This window comes from Microcaecilia unicolor, chromosome 1, assembly GCF_901765095.1.
Source record: "Microcaecilia unicolor chromosome 1, aMicUni1.1, whole genome shotgun sequence".
NCBI classification, from domain to species: Eukaryota; Metazoa; Chordata; class Amphibia; order Gymnophiona; family Siphonopidae; genus Microcaecilia; species Microcaecilia unicolor.
Window position 1 is genome coordinate 193,316,283 of NC_044031.1, and position 25,366 is coordinate 193,341,648.

Genomic DNA, 25,366 nt, shown 5'->3' on the forward strand with positions numbered 1-25,366 from the left:
AATGTGATTTTCCGGATTAATTTGTGATGTGCTATCTCTCACTGTTACCAATAACCTACCCTTCAATTATGGGCTGCTCATGTCTTTGTCAGTGGGCAAACTTACAAAATCAGCAAGGGATCAAATACTTATTTCCACCACTGTAAGTTACATTCAAGTACAGTAGTTATTTCTATTTAAAGGGCTTACAATATAATTTGGTACCAAAGGCAATGGAGGGTTAACTGATTTGCCCAAGATCACAAGGAGCAGAAGTGGGGTTTTAACCTGGCTCTCGGCCTGCTGCTCTAACCACTAGGCCATGTCTCCAGTTGCTGACAATGAAAGATCTGCAATGACCCTTCGGAAGGTAAGTTAATAAATGCTTAATAGATGTGGCCTTTCTTTATAAGAAAAAGACTTTATTGAGGAGACCGTGTATGAAACAAATGCCCGACACAGGCCATGTTTCGCCCAACAATAGGGCTGCGTCAGGGGCTAGTCTGTATCTTTCTTAATTAAGATCAGTATCAAATTATATGTCAAAACAAGGATATAAAGGAACCTTCTTCATAAAAAACCAGCATGAGCAGCATAAAATAGAATATCCTGAATGACGCCAGATAGACAATGAATAGCCTGCTTCGCTAGCAAGATACAGACTAGCCCCTGACGCAGCCCTATTGTTGGGCGAAACACGGCCTGTGTCGGGCATTTGTTTCATACACGGTATCCTCAATAAAGTCTTTTTGGATATTATACTGATCTGCTGGTTTGTTTTCCACGTTGGACTTTGCAGATCGTTTGCCTTGTTGCTTTCTGGGACTTTCTTTATAACATACAGTACCAAGTTCTCTGAGATTACAAGGGCTAATAATTTACATCAAAAACCTCAGCCTTCCCTCAACAAGTAGGTTTTTTGATATGAAGACTGGAATTTTGGAAATGTGCCCTGGGTCCAATCAAAAACCCATTCCTACTGATGACTGGGCTGCAGTGTAGGGTTTAGACCTTGTGTTCTGCTGCTGATGGGTATATGTGGATGGAAGTAAACCTCTCTTTTGATGAAAGACCGTCTCCACTGTGTCCATCTTGGTACCTCCTGGGTGGAAAGCAGATTTGAGATGGGAGCAGAGAATGTCTGAAGCATGGAACAATTGGTCTTTAAATTACACCGACACTCCTTCCTAAGCATTATTGCTAAAGTGGTTTTTTTAAATGCATGGCATATCTGTGAGCCTGATCTGCATGTCCTCACTCAGCCCCAGGAGCGCCAACAGCCATAGTAGATGTATGTCATCTCAAAGCTTACTGGACTGATTTCTAAGTTAAAATTCTGAAGTTATCTGCCCCTCCCTGGATAAAATACATGTATTCAATTATGTAATATTGGTAGGATGATATCCAAAGAGCTAAGAAAAGTGTCATAAGATAACTTTTCTAGTGAAGATCCAAGGTCTGAGAATTATACCTCACGAGCACTAAAAAATGAGTATGCCTGCCTGACTCTCTGCAAGGTGTATTTGATAATTATAGGTTAGTGTAGATAGTGTAGATTATATCAGTAGCATCACAAGGGCATCATGCTATTTAAGGAGGCGGACTCGCCCTCTAAATTAAACGTAATAGCTTCAGCCCTTTCTTTGAACAAAAACTGGAAAGGAAAGGTCTTCAGAAAACTACCTATTCTTCACCTTTGGAAGGAAGGACACAAGGGGAGATATGGAGATTACTCTTCAGAACAGGATGCTAATACGTAGACAGGATCCCAAGTATCTGAAGTCAGGCTCTAAGATTACAGCCAATGCTGACATGGATTGAAACAACCCTCAGTAGCTATCTTCAACGACTCCATGGGTCTGAGGCCTGACCAAATCTACTTTACAGGAAAACCTTCCATCTTCAATAGTCTGTGACTTAACTTGGTATTGATGCCATCAGTGCTAGGGGTGTAGGTAATTAACAGGCATGAGGGGAGTGGATTAGTGGTATGACTGGGGGAACCCAGGCTGGCACCTGTTCAGAACTCATGTTTTAATCATTCCCACAACAAATCTAACTCCCTAATCCCTTATTTCTCTTTTGTGTCTTTCTTGAATAGATTTTAAGTTCCCACAAGCAGGGATGGTCACTTTGTGTTTGTGTGCAGTGCTCTCTCTAGTAGAACTATAAAATGATAAGCAGTAGTAGGAAAAGGGGGCCTTCAATTTGTCTAATTCAATTCTCAATGGTATGAGACTTCACTTTTGACCACTAAAATTAAAATTAGCATTAAAGTTAAGGGCTTTACTACCATTATTTGCTCATCTTCCAATGTAGAATGATGCACTAAGTTTTAAACACCTTATCTGCACTTGTATTTTATCGGGGAACTCTTTTTTTAAAGCTCAGTATGCATTTGCACAGTATTTGTTACTGCATCTCGAGTTAATGTATGAATTAAAAAGATACATGCTATTTATTTCATGTATATTCCACATTATCTCAATAGATCAGGTTCAATGTGGCCAACAACTATTGTAATTAACATTCCAAATGTGATGTGGGACAGTATACATTAAGTAGTAATAACAAAGTAAATGAGGATTGAGTATTACAATACGTACTATGGAAATAAATGCTAGACGGAAAAAAAGGTAATTTATAGCCATCCAAATATAATAACAATTAGAATGGAACTGAGAAATTGAAATAATTATATAATAGGGGTTTAAATTAAATATGATCATCTTTGAGAAACTGCTTAAACAGAGAAGCTGTAAGTTATTTCCGGAATATCAAATAATTAGGTTCCCATCTGATGAATTTCGGCAGTGAATACCACCATTTAGTAAAGAGGTAAGGGAATCCTGACATGTAGATTTCCTGCCTAGGCTAATTTCTTTCCCTGAAGTTAGAAATTAATGTGGTTAGGCCTGTTTCCGTGCTGAAATTGGGTCTGAAGCCAGATTGTGTATGGTGAAGACGGAAAAGGAGGACAGATAATCCATAAATTGATGAGCGACTATATATATTTTATACAAATATACATAAATATATACTAATATATTTTAGTGCACATTTTTTGTTCATGTTTTATTATATTGGCCTAAAGAGGGTAATTTTCAAAGTCATTTCACAGGCAAACAATGCAGAAATAGCCTTTTAGAACTAGCCTGAACTATATGTGTATAAGTTTTATCCAACCTAAGTGGAGGCATTCCCAAAGGCATACTTTACAAAACATATACAGATGTATGTAAAATCAGTCATGAATTTTACAAATACTAAATGAAAAGTATAAGCATACGTATTTTCCATAGGATAATTTTCAAAGAGAAGTATGTGCATGCTTTCCCTAGAACACTGGTGCAACTTATACTCAAACCTGCCGTACAAGGTTAAACAGGTTGTTATAAAATTATTCTAAAATTGCAATTCTATAAGTGGGCATCTACTTTTAGGTGCCCTGATATACTGTGGTGTACATCAATTCTATTAACAGCATCTGGGGGCCCAGATTCCATTATAGAATACTAGTGTACCCAGTATTAGTGCCACAGTTACACCATATACCTGGTATAACTGTTGGCATGTGTTACGGGCATGTAAACTCACAGTATTTTGTAAGTTTCTGCACAACTTGAAGCCTCGCTCATTCTCCTCCCACATGTACTTCCCTTTTGCAGTTGTGTGCCATACCACTTACACAACTCTCTATAGAATGGCTTTTAGGGCACTTATGTGTGCAAGTGCTAATTGTCTCAGCATTTAACGTGTGCAAAGTGCTAGTACCACAGGTGCCTAGTTATAGAATTGCCCTTTAAATGCTTTACCACCTGCAAGTAACGAGAAAAATCTTTTGTAAATTATTCTACATTGAAGCACATTAAGTTTTATGTGGAGACTTGGAAACTTCTGCCTGGCACCATACTAGAAAAAGTCCATGCCCAGACTATTCTTACCTCCTTGTCTCCAAGAGTTTCCAACAAAAGAAGCAAAATTGTTTTAAAGTGTTCATCCCAGACACCAAACGACTCTTCTTGTGTAAATTTCAGCAACTCACATAGTGCAGCTTTCCTTTCCTCCACCCTCTCATTGTGGTTAGACAATTCCTTTAATAACTCTGAAACCAGCTCAGAATGATCCAGGGACAAAGCTACATATAAAAATACATAAAAATACTTCTTCAATAGCATTCCTTATGGTATTATGATGAAATTGTGAGCACGTGATGTACATAAACTTTGAACCTTTGTTTGAGAATAGTCCAAGCACAAATTAAAGATCACTGCTAGGGTTCCCCAGTTTAATTGGCAAAGGATGTACCAACAACATCAATATCTTTTGCTAATTCAATAATATGTTCCTCTGAAGATAGATATGCCCTTAAACAAGAACACCTACTGACGATCATTTTTTTTTCAATTTTAGTAATAAGGTTTCTGTCAATGTCTAGTGACTTAGTTCACCATCCCTTTCACTGGAGTTCTTATACCTCAACATGAGCTAGGTGGTATTCCATAGGAACTGATGACTCTGATATCTGAAATTATTAGAAGCATTTCTTCCAAATCCTTATCACACAGTGCTTGAATATTACTGTTACAGTTTAAAACTAGAATAAATTACAATTAATGTGAACTCTAGCAGACATATTCATAAAGGTCTGATCCTTTCAGTAAAGAAAGCATTAGCTGTCTTAAAGACCTTTATTATGGGATAACAGCATTCTCAACTTAGGGATGTTCTAGCAGCTCCACTGTCTGACCTTTCAATGCTTCTTTAGAACCAGCAGTGGTTTAAGAGGATTGGACCCAGACAGATGTTCCTCTTCATAAATGTGTAAGTAAAGAAGAAACCATAACTATAGGTCATGTAGTCTGATGTCAGTAGTCAGTAAATTAATGGGACTACAGCCAAAACAAGAGAGTAGGAACCACTGGACTAGAGTCTGAAAGCTAAGATTTAATGCAAAAAAAAATGCAGGGTCATATAGTTGGGCTGCATGAACCCAGGGAGCAGTACAGTAAAGGAGGTGAAGTTCAATGTAGAAAACACAACTGGGATCGGGGGTGTGGGGGGGGGGGGGGGGGGGGATTGTATCTGATGATCCTATCGTAGCCAAACAGATAGATAAGGCAATAAAACAAGCCAGAAGGATGCTTGGATGCACAGGGAAAGAAATGGAAGAGGAAAAGGAGATATTATCTCTGTGTGCATCTTTGGTAAAGCTTCATCTTGTGAACTGTGCACATTTCTGAAGACTGTTCCTTCAAAAGGATCTAATAGAAGTTGCTCAAAGGGCATTTACCAAAAAGGTTTATAGTCCTCATCATACAAGCACATGGAGGAACGGTAGGATAATATAGATATAAGAGGAATATTTACAAACCTCCAAGACATTAATGCTCAGGTCAGGAGCCTTGCCCCTTTCAATAGAGAAAGGAGGCTCTGGAATCAAGAGTAACAGGATGAGAGTGAAAAAAGGGTTGATTCAAGAGGAACCTAAGGAATTATCTCTACGGAAAATATGGTAGATGCGTGGAACCTCTTTCCAGTAGAAATGGCAGTGGTGTAGCCAGACAGCCAATTTTGGGTAGGCCTGAGCCCAAAGTGGATGGGCACAAAGTTTTCTCTCTGCCCCCCACCCAGCACCTCCCAACTCAAAATATAAATACCTTAGCTGATGAAGATCCCCAAGCTCTGTCAGCTGAAGACTTCTTCCAAAAAGGCCAGAATTCCCTTTTATCAAGCTTGGCAGGCAACAGCAACTCTTTGAGCCACTAATGCCGGCACCCCATGCATACTTAGATATTGGTGGCTCAAGGACAATGCCTTGTCTGCTGAGCTTAGTAGAAGGGAGTTCTGGTTTTCTTCGGAGGAGGTCCTCATCTGGCATGGCTTGGGGATCCCCACCAGCTAACAGCAGGGTCGGGGCTGGTGTTAGCCATGATGGGGCCCAGGGCAGAAAATAAAAAAGTTCTCCCCCCACCAATTCCCTCTCCTCTCTGCCTCCCCTCTAATCTTCCCATCTGCCATTATAATCACACCAACAGTATATGAATGGAAGAAAGCATGCGACAAACTTCAAGGGAGAGTTAGGGATCATAGAGCCAAACAGCTGGGAGTGGATAGATTGTATGGTCTAAGTCTACCATCATGTACTGTTTGGTTAAGAAAGTTGATGTTGCATTTTAAAGCTCAAGACTGTGTGTTATTTTGGTAACACCCACAAAAGAAATAAGAAACTCTTTAAAATACCAGCTAGCAGAAACCAAAGTTACTCATCTGTAGCAGGTGTTTTCCAAGGACAACAGGATGAGTATACTGATGGATGAGGTAATCTGATAGAGCCCTACGTGGGAAATGCTTCTCAATGTCTATTCCAGAAGCCTTTGGAAGTGGCCCACCGCGCATGTGTACACCTTTACACCTGAGACCAGCTCAGTATGAAATAACTGATAGAATTCAACTCCAAGGGGAGGTGGATGAGGTAGTATGGATATTCATCCTGCTGCTCTCAAATAACATCTGATATAGGTGAGTAACTTCGCTTTCTCCGAAGAAAAGCAGGATCTAGTGTTCTCATTGATGGGAATCCCTAGCTACCAGACTGTCTTAAAAGAAAAAGGGGAATGATAACCAAGGTTTGCAACAGACAAGACTATAATTAAACAAACAATAATCAACATTAACCATTTTCTATTGTGTGCGTGTTTTGCCTGGAGCAGAAAGAAATTGGCATTTGGGTGTGTGTGTGGGGGGGGGGGGGGGGGGGGGGGGGGAGTTGTATTCTACACACCAAATAAGTTCTGAAGGACTGTCTGACTAAGCTAGCTGTTAGGTCAGGACAGGAGTCCTGTTCTAGGAAGTAATGAGATTTGAATGTGTGCATTGAAGTCCATGTTGCAGCTCTGCAGATCTCTTCTATTGAGGCTGACCTCAAGTATGCTACTGATGCAGCCATGGCTCTCACATTCTAAGCCGTGATACAACCCTCTAGTCAGCCTAGCTTGGGCCTAAATAAAGGAAATGTAATTTGATAGCCAATTCAAGAGAGTGCATTTACTAATAGCTGTCCCCCATCCTATTCGGGTCAAAAGAAAAACATCTGGGTGGATTTTCTATGGGCTTTAGTCTGCTCCATATAGAAGGCCAAGGCTCTCTTTGCAGTCCAAAGTGTGCAGGGTGCTTTCACCTTGATGGGCATATGATTTAGGGAAAAATGTTGGCAAACAACTGATTGGTTAAGATGAAACTCTGACACCACCTTAGGAAAGAACTTAGGATGCAGTCCCGCCTTCACCACACCTCCGACACGCCCGTCAACTTTGTTTGTTCCCGCGACAGACTGCAGTTGGAGGCACCCAAAATCGGCTTTTGATTATACCGATTTGGGCGTCCATGAGAGAAAGGCACCCATCTCTCGATTTGGGTCGAAATATGGGCGTCTTTCTCTTTCGAAAATAAGCTGGATGGCATTACAAAGTAGTCTCCAAAAGGAATTAATATTTTAAAAACCTACCAAGAAGATCAGTATAAATCTCTTGTAATACTACCAAAAGTCTCAACAACAACCTATATATAAGAAGGCAATAAATATTCTATATGTATCCATACCGCCAAATGATGTAAGATAATAAAAATAGCAATACTAAAGATGGTTCTAAACAGAAAACAGAAACCTCCATGGTGTAAACAGACAGATGCATGAGAAAAAGAACAAAAAAAGGGGTGAGAAAACAAATGAAATAATTCACATCTCTCTTACATTACACAACAGACCACCCATGAAGTGCTCCAAAAGAACAAAAAATATACGTGTTACATCAACCAACAGAAAATACTAAGAGAAAACTTACAGTCAATGGCATCCAAAAGATCAGACTGGATAGAATATACAAAATACATATTGATAAATGATAAAGAAGCGCTATCACATCGCTAAACAATATTGAAGGCTGCCGGAATAGCCAGCTGAAAACCCAGAGCTTACCAGAAAGCAAAGCACATCTAGATTGCTGTTTATCCAAAATATCGTGCTTGTCACAAGAAACAAACAGTGCACAGAGTGAAACCTGAGTCTAGGTAGAGTGGGTGATAGACAATGATGTCATTTTGGCGCGAAAAAGCGAAGATACTTACTTGTAGCAGGTATTCTCCGAAAACAGCAGGCCTTATATTCTCACAAATGGGTGACACCGACCTGCGTTGCCCGGTCTGGGACTTATGATTAGCATAAGTACAGCTTTGTGGAGCGCGAATGCCTTCCTGCCCGCTGCAAGAGTGCGGTCTCCTCAGTTTTATACTACAGCAAAAAAGTAAAAATAAGAAAGGAGACAACTCCAAGGGGAGGTAGGAAGAATAGTGAGAATATAAGGCAAGCTGCTCTTAGAGAATACCTGTTACAGGTAAGTATCTTTGCTTACTCTAAGGACAAGCAGGCCTATATATTGTCACAAGTGGAAGTATTGGAATGTGAGTATGTGCACTCTTTAAGCTCAGAAAACATAGCAAATCCTTTTCCTGAATCATTGAGAAAAGGGTACCCAGTGAAACCATCCCGAACTCTTTTTGGACTAAGAATTTGTTCAGTGCCCTTAGGACTAGGATGGGACACATCCCCCTGTTTTCTTTTGCACAAGGAAGTACCTGGAACAGGATCCCCGTCCTTCCTCCCCTGGTGGAACAGGCTTGACCGCTTGGGCCTTCAGAAGGGCTGAGATTTCCTCTGCAAGTACCTGCCTGTGCTGAGAGCTGAACAAATAAGCTCTCAATGAGCAATTTGGAGGTTTTAGATACCAACTGAGTGTGTATCTGAGACTGACTATTTGAAGAGTCCACTGGTCGGAGGTTATAAGAGGCCACCTTTCGTGTAAAACTTCACCCCCCCCCCCCCCCGACCAACAAGTCTTCTGGTACAGACACTTTTATCGCGGCTGTGCTCTGCTGAAGCCAGTCCTTTGCTTTGCCTGGGGAGCAGCAGAGGCCTTTGGTGTACGCTACTGACGTGAACAAGTGTGCTGGGGTTGAGCCTGAGCAGGCTGGCAAGTCGAGGGGTTGTACCTATACCTCTGAGAGTAACAGGAACTCCTCCTTGGCTTGCCAAAAGTCCTCCAAGCTGAGGAAGTTGATGCAGAAGGCGCCTGGCAGGAAAGAGATGGTATCAGTGTGTTTTTTTGATTTGGTCTGTGACCTCCTCAACCTTCTCTCCAAAAACGTTATCCCCCTGATATGGGGCATCTGCTAATCTCTGCTGAACAGAATATTCCAAGTCAGAAACACGCAGCCATGAGAGTCTGCGCATTGCTATACTTTAAGTGGAGATCCTGGATGCCACATCAAAAGTGTCGCAAGTGCCCCTGGCCAAGAATTTTTGACACACCTTCTGCTGCTTGACCAACTGGCCAAGTGACTAGGCCTGCTCCGGATGGAGTGTCCTCGAAAACAGCATCAAGAAGTTGGTTCCTGCATCGACTCCAGCGAAGCTTCTTCCACCAATATTGAGGGAGTGATGGCTTGGGTGGCAGTTGACACCGATGCCGCATGCGGTGTTGGAGGTCACACAGCAGGTTGAGGGCCAAGCGAGGCCACAACGGCAGGCAGAGTAGGCGCAAGAACCCCCAATGCCGATACACCCAGTTGCAGAAGGCTATCCAGCAGCTCAAGGAGCAAGGCCCTGGTGCACTCATTCAGGGCCTACACCAGGAAAGGCTGGGGTATCGGTGGAGGCACAGGTTGCAGAACTGATGGGGTCAATGCGGGAGCTGGGTCTTGGGAGACTGACACATCGGCACCTCCTGTATGGAGAGGGAGTGGTCCTCCAGGTGCTGAGACTTCTCAGATGCTGAATCCTTTGATGCCCTGGAGCTCCTGGCACCATGTGTTGAGAAAGATTAATGCTGAAGCTTCATGGCCTTTGCTCAAAGTTTGTCATCGAGGCTCCTCTGTGCCGACGTTGAATCCACACATCGCTTCGGGTTGGGTCCAATAATGGATGGTCCTAGGGGCCCTGCACAGCAGAAAGCCTCGATGCTTCACTGCTCCCAGTGTCCAAGGGTCTAGCAGCAGCCATACTTAGCAATGCTTTTGATGCCGGTGCAATGCTTGAGCTTGACGCCTCCGACCTCGATACCAACATCGAGAAATTGGACTTGGCTCCAAAACTCCTCTCTCTTTGAGCCTCTCTGGAAACCTGGGTCCTCTTCTTCATACGAAGGCACAGTTATTCTGGCTATGGTCAGGCCCGAGACACTGAAGACGACAACAACGTGTGTCTTTGCCATAGATTGTCTGATTGTATCAGGTACAGCACTTAAAGCCATTGGGAACATTCGTGGACATGGAAGGAAAATCTTCCTCAGCTAAATTAAACGAAGCGATGGTGCCTGAAAAAGGGGCAAGGCGCGGCAAAAAGGAAGGGAAAAATTCCGTCCGCAAAGGCCTAAAACGGCAGAATGACGACGGAAAAGAAAGGAAACTTAAAACTGGGCACAATAAATGAGAAGATAAAGGAAAAAAACAAAAAAAAAATTAAAATAGAAGAAAAAAAAAAAAAAAGAGGGGTTCCACAAGCGGGAACACACAAAAAGGATGAAAAAAAGTGATTCCTGAAAGGCACAAAAAAGCTCTTTGGACCAAGTGAAGTGAGGAGACAGTAAAAAAACACACCCTCTCCTCACCACGGTAGAAGATCTACTGAGGAGACTGCGCTCTCGCGGCAGGTGGGAAAGAATTCACAAATGCGCGGTGTCAGCCACTTGTGAGAATTGATAGGCCTCCTTGTTCTCCGAGAATAAAAGTATAATAAAAAGAAGGAAAGATCTCTAAACTTTCATCCATAAACACTTACCAACACCAAAAATAGCAGACACGTGAACATTTATGTGGCAAAATACAAAAACGGCATAACTATATTTTACATCTATGTAAATGCAGCTACGCTACACATAGCTCTTCTGTGTTTGTCTTTGTTTCTAACAACTGACATGGTGGTGAGGCTTGAGATGGGGGCAATGAGGTACCAAAGGCCCCTAGTAATACAAGGAAGACACCCCCCCCCCCCGAAGAACTGGAGCCCAACAATGGTTCGTAGCATGTCAGTTCAAACGCTGTTTGAGGTCTTGGTATCAATGTGCTCCTAGCGGACAGTGCATGGGCTATCAAAATAGGCTGGATTGCCTGAGGAGCTCGTACCAATGCCCTCGATAGCAATGCCTCTTGAGGGGGAAACAGGTGCTCCTTCTGTTCCTGGAGAATGGCTCTGACCCACTACTTGAGGGATGTCATTAATAAAGGTTGGGTCTCAGCTGGATTTCTTGTCCTTTGAAGCACTGGGGGAGTAAAGGTAAAATGCTCTCAGCTAAACGGAGTCTGTCACACCTTGTCTGGTTCCCGGGACAGTGAGTGGCCCCCATCATGCTGGGGGTGCTTCAAGGACATCGGTGACTGCAAGGCCTCACTGTTCTTGAGGGGAATCCATGCTGATGCGTTTTGGCCCCCACCCGACACATGGCATCAGAGTCCCTTGGCATTGACAAGGATGGCAAATCCTCTCACCCTTGGAAAGGGATTGGTGGACACTCAATCCCAGTTGCCGCTATTGTTGCTCGATGTTGAGGAAGGTGGAAGCCTTCTCAATGTAAATGTATCCCCAGTGTCCAATGCAGCTCCTGGAGCCACAGAGACCGATGCCTCCAATGCCAAAATCAATAGACTGGACTTCTATGTGCCAAAAATCTATTTTCAGTTCTGAGTGCCTGTGAGGGACATGGTCCTGATACACCAGGAGCACTCTTTAAAACCATTGGAACATGTTAGGAAAAATAGCCAAAGTGAAATAAAAAGGCTCAAGGGTGAAAAATGTCTGTGATCGGGAGCCCAAGTACGCTGCAGAAAATACTTAGAAGTGCCAAAAAAACCTGAAAAGAAGGATGAAAAGGGAAGAAAGGACACTTAAGTTTGCAACTTACAAAGTTTAGAAAGTTGAATAACACCTTGAGCTGCGAAGAAGAAAAACTGTTAGAAGCGAGCTGTGTAGATAAAGAAAGGTATATGTCCTCACTGCTTTGCAGAAAACTGAGCTGCTCCTGGGCGACTACAGCGTGTGGGAAGGTACACATGCATGCAGTAAGCATCTTCCAAAGTCTTCTGGAACAGACACTACGAAGTGTTTCCTGCACTGGGTTCTGTCACATGTCGTCAGCCTCAGTGAGAACACTACATCCTGCTTGTCCTTGGAGAATCAGGAATATTTGTATGTGTGCTGTATTAAGCTGTTAACCTACTTAGATGTAGCTGAGCTCACTCTTTAGATTAAACGTTTTTTGCATGCGTTTTTTGCATCATAAGATATTTCAAATGATATTTTATACTATCAATTAAGGTACCGAGTATGTGTGTTCCATTAATGATACATTATTTATGAGTTTCTCAGCTAATCTTACAAATATCGGTTGAGAAATAAAATGCAATAAACATTTTATATTAAAAGAAAGCATAAGGATAAAAGTAATTTATTAGATTTGTTTTTTTTATGTCACCTTATATCACTATCTACTGAAAAAAGTAGGTTATAAATTCAGTTTTAAATTAAAACCATGTTAAAAGTTATAATATGCTGAAAAGTACCCTATATTAAACAACCATCTGTGAGTCAATTTATTTATTTATTTAAGACTGTTTAGCCAACAAAGCATGCCTGCCTAGTGTTTCAAACAAAAATATTTCAGCAGAAAACTAAAACAAAGAAAAAGCTTCCCATAGTACCAGTCTTTAAGCCTATGTTGGAACTAGTATGAACTAGAACACTTTTGATTATGGTGAATGCTAAAATCTACTGTTATCCTTTCACAAAAAAGTAAATAAAAAGAAAATATTATGCTCATAACATAAAAATAAAAGTGTTTACAATAAATAATTCTCAATTTCTTTTCTCCTGAAAGTGTACTGCACCTCTCAGGTTTTTATTTACTATTAGAATTGCTCTAAATTTTATTCACACATTACTGTGTTTCTGGTATGAAAGAGAAGATGGAAATATATTTGGTTAAAAGTAACTAACCCTCTTGCTGGAAATCAGCAGTAACAACACATCAGCAATAGTTGTGTTGCGCTTTTTTGTTGGTGTCAGTCATCAGTCACCTTGACAAAACACTTGCACGAGAGTACATATACACACATACATACAAACTTAAAAATCAATCCTTAAAAGACAGAATTGTTGTGGGTTGCAAAACCATGAATTTCAATTACAGACCACAGCCTACTGTTAGGGTAAAGAACATTATTGCTTGCAGATTCAAATTCAGAGGCTATGAATCATTGTTGTTTCTTCACTGTCTATAAAGGCTCAGATTGATTAATTCATTGGTAAGGAAGGTCTTCTGCAAATTAAAATGGGTTTGATAAATCTGCCCTTTTATAAATTAATTGGATTTGAGATTAGTCCTAAAGTCTGTACCTGGTCTTCTTTGGATTACTGAAGTACAGTTTACCTTGACCTACCTAACAAAATAAATCTACTGATATACTCCATCTCATTTAAAACATAGCAATTAAGGTAATCATGAGGGAGGGATATGCTATTGCCTTCTATAAAATTTCAGTGTTTTTCTATAATATTTAAAATTATCTTTAAAATTATGGCTTTGACTTTTAGAATCATGAGATTTGTTCCCCCCCCCCCCCCCCCCCCCCATCAGTGACTACAGCACACATACCATGATTTCATTCTGAAATCCACTATATTTGCAAAGCAAGCTTGACCAATGTTGCTGTTCCATTTGGGGGGCAGGGGCATTGTGTAATAAGTTAGGGCACATCTAGCAAGTTCAGTTTTATCAGATTGCTACAAAAAATATGCATGGGATAGATAGATATATACTGGAGACACAGTGAATACAAATGTCTTTCATACATATTAATTACAGGCATCCTGAAAACCAAACTGGTTAAGGTGTACCTTTGAGACAGGTCTGGGAAACAATTGACCATATAGTAAAAAGAAAGGTGGTGATACAGTTTACTTCCAGCATTTTCCACAGCAGGAAAAGAAAACATTTTTTAAACTCCCATAGGAAATAGGAGATATATGGTTGCAAAATGTCTGCTGGATACAAACATAGGTGACCCATATAAGAGGTTTGGGTAAGCCTCCCCAGCTGCAAGAGGGACCTCCGCTAATTTTAAAGCCAGAAGCAACTAGAGAACTCAGTCTACCTCAGCAACCTGACCTGCTCTCACTGAAGCGATTGGTGTTACCTGCCCCCATGACCTCTCCAGCACTGTCCCAGACTGCTGTTGGCTTTGGGTGCTGGCATCTCTCCCTCTCCTCCCTACGGTCAGATGGTGCTGCTGATTTGTCTTGAATGCTGCCAGTAGTGACTCTGTAGTGATTAAAGCAGGCTGCCTCGGGGTCTTCTCAGTGATGCCTCCTGCCCTCCTCTGATACAACTTCCTGTTCTACATGGGTGGGGGGCGTCACTGGGAAGGCTCAAGCCCCGAGGCAGCCTGATTTAATTGCTGCAGTGTTGCTATTAGCAGCAATCAAGGCAAACTCTCAGGCGATCTCACTGATAAAAGACTTGAAAGGAGTAGCCACCACACACATAGATCAGATAGGGAAGATTCTCTTAAAGCACTTCAAAACTTTGTATACAGCTTCTCCTTTCTCTGCTAGTTTAAACTATCAGGTGTTTCTAGAGAGAGCGCAGCTTCCTTCTTTGTTATTGGAGGCACTTCAGGAGCTAAATGAACCTATACTAGCTCCAACGAGCTATAAAGTCCCTGAAGCCCTGTACTGCGCGCCAGGTGATGATGGCTTTTTGGGGGAATTCTTCAAGTATCACTTGTAAACTGTTATTAAGCTATTATGATGCAGTGGTGTCCTCAGGTGCCTTTCCACACCATGAAACACTGCCCTCATTACATTGATACCTAAATCTGGTAAACCGGTAGACTTAGCAGATTCCTATTGACCAATTTTATTAAAGTGGATATTAAAATATTATCAAAGATACTAGGTAACCGACTGGCAGACTCCTTACTGTCCTTAATTAGTGAAGCACAGGCAGGGTTTGTTAGAGATCGCCAATCTGTGGTTAATGTAAGGAAAATCCTTCTAGCAAAAGGTTATAGTCAGCTGAGGGAGATTCCTGCTTTAGCTATCAGCCTGGATGCTGAGAAAGACTTTTGATAAAGTGGATTGGGGTTACTTGTTTACTGTATTAGAGAGGGTAGGTATTGGAGACTGGTTTCTACAGGGATTGCAGGCCCTGTATCATGTGCTGATGACCAAGCTTTTAATGGTGAACGGACATCTCCATTTGACATTACTCGAGGCATGTGACAGGGCTGTTCCATCACCCTTTCTTTTTGTAATTTCAGTGGAACCTTTAATATGAATCTTTGAGGGGGCAGAGAATATTCCCGGGGTCATGATTAATGGTAAAACTACTAAAACTTTAGCTTTCTACCAACTGAAAACATTTACTGCCATTGGGGCTATTTCTGTATTCTCATTGAATTTCCAGAAATCAGTAGCTCTTCCTCTTCTGCAATAGGTTTAGAGGGATTGGAGTGGTACATATCTATTTACTTGGGCCTTGGAATATATTAAATATTTAGGGGTATATATGCCAAATAAATTATTAATGTTGTAAGCCAACAACGTATGCACTCTCTTGGAGGATACCTTAGGAAAGTTACAAATTTGTGGGGCATTTCCACTGTCTCTTTGGGGGCATAGTAATATGTTACTAGCACCAAAGTGGTTGTACAGGTTTCAGATGTTGTAAGTGCTCCTTTCTTGGATGGATGAGAGGGTGCTGAACAGGGCTCTGCAGACCTACTTGTGGAGGGGTTGGCGACCCAGACCACCGCTCAGGGTACTGCAGAATCCAAGGGCTCAGGGTGGCATGGGTCTGCTTAACTTCCGATATTCTCAATGTGGCCAGCAGCATGCATCATCTCAATGACTGATATTGTAATACATCCACCTTCTCTGTCACATCTTTGGAAACACAGCTCATGCCACATATTCATTTCAGTACAGTGGTGCATAATAACTGTTCAGTGTCACCAGGGACTTTTCAAACATCTGCATCTGAAGGCCTGTTGACAGGCACGGAAGGCATCATTTCTCAGCTGCTGTGACTTGTTTTCTTTCAACTTGTAATAACCCGGCGTTTCTTCCTGGAATGGGATGCAGTGTTTTTACCTCATGGGCGCAGAACGGAGTAGCATACCTTTTGCAGGTTCAAACAGAGGAGGCAGTGATGAAAAAGTTTACAGATCTACATAGAGAATTCTCATTACCACTGCAAGACTATTTTGCTTATGTACAACTCAAACACTACGTGCATTCCCTTCTCTGGACAGACCTGATGAAGATGTCCAAGACACTATATAACATAGGTACTCTTCTTGGGCATGCAACTGAAGGTTCCATTGACCTTTCATCACAAAGTTTTGCAAGACACAACTGAGGATTTGGATTATACTTGCATAGTGGAGGAGTGGCCTAGTGGTTAGGGTGGTGGACTTTGGTCCTGCGGAGCTGAAGAACTGAGTTCGATTCCCGGCACAGGCAGCTCCTTGTGACTCTGGGCAAGTCACTTAACCCTCCATTGCCTGCCGCATTGAGCCTGCCATGAGTGGGAAAGCGCGGGGTACAAATGTAACAAAAATAAAAATATCAGCACAATGGTCAGTAGAGTTGTGTGATACTCTTACAGAACAATTGAAGGCATTCATCCAGGTACTACACAAATAATGTTGTTCAACAGGAAACTCTTTATAAAAATGTGCCCTTTGGACATATATTTCACCTTATCGAGCTTGACGAACAAGTAAAGCAGGGGAGGCGAAGTGCCCCAAGTGTCACACCAGGGATGCTACCCTGGGACACACATTTTGGCATTGCTTGATAGTGGCAAGATTTTGGTCCCAGTTACTTCAGTTTCTGAATCAGATTTGGAAATGTGCCACTCTGCAATGCCCTTTGCTGCTCTTTGGAGTGTATCAACCTGGATTGCCTTCTTCCAGGGGATTTTGATCTTTTTTTCAGAAGTTCAGTTCTAACGGCTATAAAGCTATATTACCTTTTGGCTGGACAAAGCTGGACCATATTTTTCTCACTGGAAATCTTTCATGATTATACAACTGAGGATGGATCAACTACAGAATAAAGACTTTGGGCATACCACTGGTCAACAGTTTCAGGCCATATGGGAGCCAATCTGGGAGACCTTGACACTGAGAGCTCACAGCAATTTACTTAATCTTTAAATGATGAGCTTGGGTAGAATACCTGTTTTGGAATATATGTATTATTGTTGATACACAGAGCACTGGGGCGAGGCAGGGGCTGGGGTGTTGTACTTGTAGGTTGTTGGAAATTTGACATCTTGCTTTTATATGCATGTTTTGGCTTTGTCTGTTCTGCTTTAAGATACCAAAAAAAAGGATTTAAACATATCTAAATTTAATAAAATGTATTTTGTTGAGCCTTGTTTCTGCAGGTTGGCAATTATGAATTTGGGCCCAGCCCCATCCATAAGCCTCCACAAACAGCTGAGCCTATGTATATATGCCTTTTGACACCATGTGTTCAAAACGTCAACTGACAGCAATCAGGAGGGGACATGTGCCATCATTTGCCTGCTGATGCAAAGAAAAAGAGTAGGTGGGAGGAAGAGAAAAAAATCAGTTCAGGAAATTGCAGCTATGGAGAGAGAGGATGACAGGAGATGGGGAGTAGAGAAAACATGGCAGTCTATGGCAGAATGCAACTAATACAGCCACATCTGGATCTATTGGGGTGGTTCTATTGCCCCTCATCAGATACAAAAGGCACCAATTTTTCCTCTGTGTATACAACTGGAAGTAGACCAGGTCTGGAAGGGAGATGCAAAGGAAGGAAGGATGGCATGGGGAAAGTTATGAAGAGGAGGATTTGTTTGTGGGGTGGAATGGAATAGGGAGATGACCGTATGGTGTGGTGTGTGAAAAGGACAGCCTGGAAACAGAAGGAAGGTAGAACTGTACAGGGTGGGTGGGTGGAAGGTCTGGATGGCATGGGAAGAGTATAGCCTCCTCTTATTCCATAATTTGTTCCTGGCACTCCATAGCCTTCATGCTGCTGATAGCCCTAGTTTAAAAAATGATCTGGGCAAGTCTGGAGATTGGCTCAAATTAGGCACCGAGATTATAGATAGGCTTTTCCTATTTATATATACAGGCTTTTCTTTCTGTGTACTTCAATTATCTTTATTTATACTCGTCTGGCAACTTTCTGAGACTTCCAGTACAGCATGAATAGTGGCTCAGCGGTTCTCTCCTTATGGCAGTATATATTTGGGAAAACATAACACTGTATTCAGCGGCTATATGCCAAAAGCAGCTTAAATCTCAGTTAGGGGAAGAATAAGTGCTTCCCAACAGATTTTTTCTCATGACAGCAAAGCAATAAGAAATACATGTTGGCATACAAGAACTTTCTAGGAAAGATTCCCAGGTATGCACAGTGTTTGCCTGCGTGCTGCCAAACTTGCAATTCTTTAGTTTATCAGTTAAGCTTAGTAAAAAAGTGCAGAGAACACCTTAAGGGAGAAAGGGAGGATTGTGTGGCTGTACTAAATTGCTATCATAAAAAAACATTTTCACAGGTAAACAATTATATTCTCTATCATGACAGTACTGTGACAGACCTAAATACATGGGATGTCCTAGCTTAAGGCCTGATCTAAGACAGTAGAGGAAAGAGCACAAATTAATACTGAAATATGAAGAACAGCATTCTGCAAGGTATATTACTTGTCTCTCACCCAACTTGCCATGTTAGCTAAATTCACTATTTGAGCCACATTCTAGTTGCACTTGACCTGAAAAATCATTTATCAAAAGTGCAGAACAGGAACAAACATTTTTAGTGTGGCTTAGGCAGTTTCCATGACTTTTAGAAGAATGGGACTTGCTTTGTGTTTCTACTGAAGTTAAAAAGTATTGTGAAAAGCATATCAGTTTCAAGTTTCACCCTGAGACATTATTTTATTCTGACACGATGGCTACTTCTGAGTGATTCTAAGGCTGGCAGGCAACACTACTTGTTTTAGTTCTGAAATTATTTGCAAGCTGCTAATGTTTTTGGTGGCTGATATTAGAACATATCTAGGATATGACATCTTCATTTTTCATTCTGCTGTTTCACTGTGAAATTAATTCCAATTTATGGAAAAATTAATTAATTACCTGATAATTTGCTTTCCTTTAATCCTAAAGAATCAGTCCAGACAAATGGGTTGTGATCATCTGCCAGGAGGTGGAGATAAAGAACTCTAATGAGTTGTGCCTCATAAGCTCCTGCACTTAGCAGCCAAGCCAGCATTCAATAACAAAGCAGAATGACTTCCAGAAAAAAAATTCCAGCCTCTAGATAGAAAAACAAATATGAAATAAAGGGTAAAACTTGTGCCTTAGAAACAATGGAACCAGAACAGTACAAACACCCAAAATTACGCAGAACCCAGAAAAAACAAAACCATCGCAGAAGGGCGGGCTCTGGATTGATCCTTTGGGGCTAAAGGAGAGAAAATTATCAGGTAATTAACTAATTTTTCCTTCCATTACACCCCAAGAATCAGTCCAGAAAAATGGGATGTACAAAAGCAATCCTTAAGAGGGGAGGGACTGTGATAACCCTGCAGCGAGAACCGTGGCCCTGAAGGAAGCATCTGCTGAAGCAGACACATCCAAATGGTAATACTTAAAGGAATGAGAAGACAACCACACTGCTAACTGACCCCGTAGAATGAGCCTTGACATGCATTGGAGCAGATCTACCCCTCAAAATGTAAGTCGAAGAAATAACCTCCTTAAGCCATCAAACTACTGTCACTTCGGAGGCCAGCAAACCCTTCCGGGGTCCCACAAAGAGAACAAAATATGATCAGACCGCCTGAAATTGTTGGTAGCAGATAGCGCATAAGGACGTGTTTCACATCCAACAGTTGCAGGGAAGCGTATTCTGCAGAATAAACCTCTCTGGGAAAAAAAAGGAAGAAACACAGTCTGGTTGACATGAAAAGGAGATACAATCTTCGGCAAAAAGGATGGAACTGTCCGTATGGAAACTCCCGAGTCAGAAACGCGGAGAAAGGGATCCTGCAAGAGAGCTTGAAACTCTGAAATTCTCCATGCCAACGAAATAGCAACTAGAAATACTGCCTTTAAAGTAACATCTTTGATAGTTGCCGAGTGAAAGGGCTCAAAGGGGGCAGACTAACGAGCTTTAAGAACCACTTGAAGACTCCACTGAGGACAAATATTGCGGAGAGGGGGAAACAGATGAGCGACTCCCTTGAGGAACTGCACTATATGAGGGTGAGCAGCCAATGAGGCATTCTGTATTCTTGCCTCTATGAAATGTCAATGCTGCCCACCTGAACCTTGAGCAAATTGAGAGCCAAGCCTTTTTTGAATCCATCCTGAAGGAAGGATAAATTGGAGACAAGAAGTACGAAATGGAGAAACACCATTCTGTGCAGACCAGCTGCCAAAGGTTCTCCATATTCTAGCGTAAGAAGAAGTGGACCGATTTCAGGCTTGAAGCAAGGTAGTAATAACATTATTCACATAATCCTTCTTCCTCAATCACGCCTTCTCAAGAACCAGGCCGTAAGACACAAACAGAAGGGACTTTGGTGAAATAAGCCCGTCTGTGGAGGAAGTGTCAACCGAGGAGCAATTTGAAGACGGATGACGTCCGCATACCAAGGACGTCTGGGTCAGTCCACAGCTACAAGAACAACCTTCCCTGGATGACACACCATCCTCTGCAACGTTCTTCCCATGAGAGGACACAGAGGATACACATAAAGGAGGCCGTCTGATGGCCAAAGCTGTACCAGTGCATCCAGACCTAGGGAGTTTCTCTCTCTCTGAAGTGGCTGCAGAATCTGTGTGGAAATGAGACGAAATGCAGTCTTTTACAGTTACCATTCCCCCGGGTCCAGAGACACTCTGCTAAGGAAATCCGCTTGCGATTTCAGTGAACCCACTATGCGAGACACTGAAATCAGAATGTTCAATTCCGCCCACTGAAAAAGAAGATGCGCCTCCTGGGCTAGAGATACACTCTTTGTTCCTCCTTGTCTGTTGATGTAAGACATGGCTGTGATATTATTCAACAGCATGTGCAGTGACCTCTCATGAAGAGGAGGCACAAAGGCTAGAAGAGCTTTCCGAACAGCTCAAAGTTCCAATTTGTTGATAGACCAGGAAGCCTCCACTCTCGACCAGTGGCCCTGTGCAGAGTGGTGGAGATAATGGGCTCCCCATCCGAAGAGGCTGGCATTGGAGGTGAGAACGCACCAACCTGGAGTCTGTAAGGGTAAGACCACCTGAGTGTGCACAGGGAGAAGCCACCAAGCCAGACTCTGTCTGGTTTGAGGCATCCACAGCACCAGCTGGTCCTAAGTCCTTAAGACTGGAGACCACCGGCCCAACAGGGACGACTGTAGGGGCTGTATGTGGAACTTCGCCCAAGGCAGAACATCCAAAGTTGCTGCCATAGAACCGAGAGCCTGAGCATAATCCCATGCCTGTGGGGAGGGGAGAGAAGCCTGAGAATTTGCTGTTTGAGCTTGAGCTTACGATGCTGAGGCAGGAAACCCTTCACCTGGGTATTGAAGCACACTCCCAGAAACTCCAGGGTCTGGGAGGGGGTGAGATGAATCTTGCTGTAATTTACCACCCAAACCAGCGCAGAAAGAGGAGACAGGACTGTTTTTGTACTGCGAAGGTTCTCTTGATAAGAAGCCACCCGAATTAGCCAATCGTTCAGGTAAGGATATACCTAGATCTCTTGCCAGCGAAGAAGGCTGTCACCACCACCATAACATTTGAAAATGGTGAGGCCAAAAGCATGGCCTTGAATTGAAAATGATCTTCCAGGATTGCAAACCAGAAAAATTTCCTGTGAGAAGACCAAATTTGGATAGGAAAATAAGCCTCCTTGGGGTCCAATGAGATGAGAAATGAGAAACTCGCCTGGCTGGACTGAGACTAGGACAGAACTAAGTCTCTCCATGCGGTAGTGCAGCACTCAGAGACTTGTCAGATCCAAAACCTGGTGAAAAGAGTCTTCCTTCTTTGGGAAGACAAAATAGATGGAATACCGACCCGTGCCTCTCTCTGCCAGAGGAACAAGCTGAATGGCCCCCAGTCGCCTTAAAGAGGCTAAGGTAGTTAGCACTGCCAGAATCTTTGCAGTGGTGCCGTAAGGGAACAGCATGAAAAGATCTGTGAGTGGCTTTGAAAATTCTAGCTTGTAGCCATGGAGATATTGAGGATTCATTGGTCTGTAGTAATGGTGGTTCACTATTTGTGAAAGTAGGAAAGACACCCATCTATGTCTATGTATAAGGAGTGAACCTTGATCCCGTCACTGCTAGGGCTGCAAAGAGGAAGAAGTTCTTGAGGAAGCGGATAAGGGCTTCTTGTTTTCTTGAAAGAAGACCAGAGTCTGAAGAAAGTGAGGTTCTTGAGTGGAAACACTTGCTTTCCCTGGTCTATACCTCCGTGCTTCTCGAAAACGAGACTTAGCCGCCTGGAGATGTGGTTTAGGCTTATCCTTAGGTAGCCGCTGGACCTTGGAATCTCTCAGGTCTTTAACAATCTTCTCCAAATCCCTACCAAAGAGTAGTTTCCCCCGCAAGGGTAACTGTCAGACAAGATTTGGTTGCCACATCAGTGGCCCAATGCCTCAACCATAGCAGTGTCACGCCAAAACGACCTAGGCCATAGCCTTAGCTGAGTCTTGGAGAATATCATAAAGAGTGTCTGACAAATAGGACAACTCCGCCTCAAGGTAGGGAGAAAGCCTGGAGGCAAGTTCAACATGGACAATTGCTGAATCCATGATAAAGAAGCCCTGGCTACAAAAGAAGAAGAAATTGCTGCCTGAGAATTTAACGCTGCTAGTTAAAAGGCAAGCTTCAAGGAAGCCTCAAGCTTGCGGTCATGCATATCTTTCAATACAGCGTCTCCTTCAACACGGATAGTGGTACGTTTAGTAACCGCCATAATAAGGGCATCCACCTTAGGCAGAGCAAACTGCTCTACATCAGACGGCAGAAGGGGATATAATTTGGACATAGTGTGAGCCACCCAGACGTTAGAATCGGAGGTCTCCCACTGAGCTGCAATAAGCTCCTGCATAGCCTCGTGAATATGGAAAGAAACAGGAGATCTCTTAGTACTTGACATAATAGATGGAGCAGGACCAGAGGACTAAGAAGCAGGGGAAGAAATGTTTAAAATCTCCATAAATGTTGTGATTAACAGATGCAACTCCGCTTCCAAAAACAGCCTAGCTATAGTAGAATCATCACCCCCCTGTCTGCCCCTGAAATGTCCAAGTCAGAGCCATCAGCAGCTAGGACAGTCAGAATACAAAGGTAAAACCTCCTCTGAGTCCCGAGGAGGAACATTCTCCAAATCCTACAAAATGGAAAGTTTTCATTTCTTAGGAAGTTGCTCCTCAAAAGCAACGTGACTGAGGGGAAGGAGAAGCAGCTTTAATAAAAAGGCCTGATGTAATAAAAGAACAAATTCAGGCGAAAATGACAGGCAGAGACTTCTACCCCCACAAAGCCAACATTTCAGGATACAGTAGCAAGTGAGGAACCTGCTGACAAAATGGCCACTGAAGCCTCGCGGAGTGCAGGAGCCCGCCAAAACCGCCATTGGAGCAGGGCCAGATTGAACTCCCAGAGATGGAGAACTGATGGAAAAAGTAGGCAAAAGCGGCGTGTCCACAGAAGTAAAGCAAAGCGTGCAGGAACCGATAGCCGAGAGCTTACCCCCGAGTGTGAACAAGACGTAGACAATAATATACTCACAGAAAACAATCAGTGTAGTGACATCTAAGGCACTAAGCCCCACAATCTTCCCACAGCACAGGCACTCTCAAAAAGAACCGCAGTGGCTGCTTTTTTTTTTTTTTTTAAGATAGAGAAAGGAGAAAAAGATAAGCGAAGAATGAGATAAAGAGGTAGAAAGTGGCAACATGGGAGCAGGGAGTGACCTAGACTACTAGGTTTACACCTGAGGCACAGAATATTCTCTGAACCCTAAACTCAACTGAACCTTCAAGCAGGACAGAAGGCCACAGAGCACACAGGAGCTGCTGAAAATAGAGAACACTGGCTTGGTTGCTAAGAGGAGAAGCTTATGAGGCACAACTCAGAGTTCTCTATTTCCACCTGCTAGCGGATGGTCACAACCCATTTGTCTGGAGTGATCCTTCTGATGTAATGGAATAACTGATTTAACAATTTACTATATATCTTTTGTGGGTTACATCAGTTCTCAAGTTCTTCAGCTGGGCTGTCACAAACAAATTAATTCCGTCTGCAAGACTACTATAAATTACAATTCTTAATTGATGTTTAAGTTGTAAAAAGAGTAGGAGACGCGGAAGGGCATAATGGAAAGGGAAGCCCAAGTTTTGCTGAGGACATCCTTGCAAAACGTCCAGATGGAGGGGCAGAGAAACCCGTATTATCGAAACAAGATGGACGTCCATCTTTCGTTTCAATAATACAGTCAGAGACGCCCAAATCTTGAAATTTAGGTCATCCTTAGAGTCATCCCTAGACTTGGTCGTTTCTGATTTTCGGCGATAATGGAAACCAAGGATGCCCATCTCAGAAACGACCAAATGCAAGCCCTTTGGTCGTGGGAGGAGCCAGCATTCATAGTGCACTGGTCCCCCTGACATGCCAGGACACCAACCGGGCACTGCACTGGACTTCATAAATTGCTCCCAGGTACATAGATCCCTTACCTTGTGTGCTGAGCCCCCCAAAACCCACTACCCACAACTGTACACCACTACCATAGCCCTTACGGGTGAAGGGGGCATCTAGATGTGGGTACAAAGGGTTTGTGGTGGGTTTTGGAGGGCTCACATTTACTACTACTACTACTAAACATTTCTAGAGCGCTGTACAATTTAACAGAGAGACAGTCCCTGCTCAAAGAGCTTACAATCTAATAGACAAGTGAACGGTCGGTCCGATAGGGGCAGTCTGGATTCACTGAACGGTAAGGGTTAGGTGCCGAACGCAGCATTGAAGAGGTGGGCTTTAAGCAAAGACTTGAAGACGGGCAGGGAGGGGGCTTGGCGTAAGGGCTCAGGAAGGTTGTTCCAAGCATAGGGTGAGGCGAGGCTGAATGAGCAGAGCCTGGAGTTGGCGGTGATGGAGAAGGGTACTGAGAGGAGGGATTTATCCTGTGAACGGAGGTTACGGGCGGGAACGTAAGGGGAGATGAAGGGTAGAAAGATAGTGAGGGGCAGCAGACTGAGTGCATTTGTAGGTAAGAAGGAGAAGCTTGAATT

The 25,366-nt window shown here is 42.8% G+C and overlaps 1 protein-coding gene across 1 annotated transcript in view; it reads right to left on the reverse strand.

Annotated features, from left to right (window-relative positions):
* Positions 1-25,366, reverse strand: part of CLASP2 (cytoplasmic linker associated protein 2) — a 977,269-nt gene that overhangs the window by 75,809 nt on the left and 876,094 nt on the right. The window contains 1 exon segment of the mRNA XM_030203481.1: positions 3,924-4,117. Within this exon segment, the coding sequence (XP_030059341.1) occupies positions 3,924-4,117 (194 nt within the window).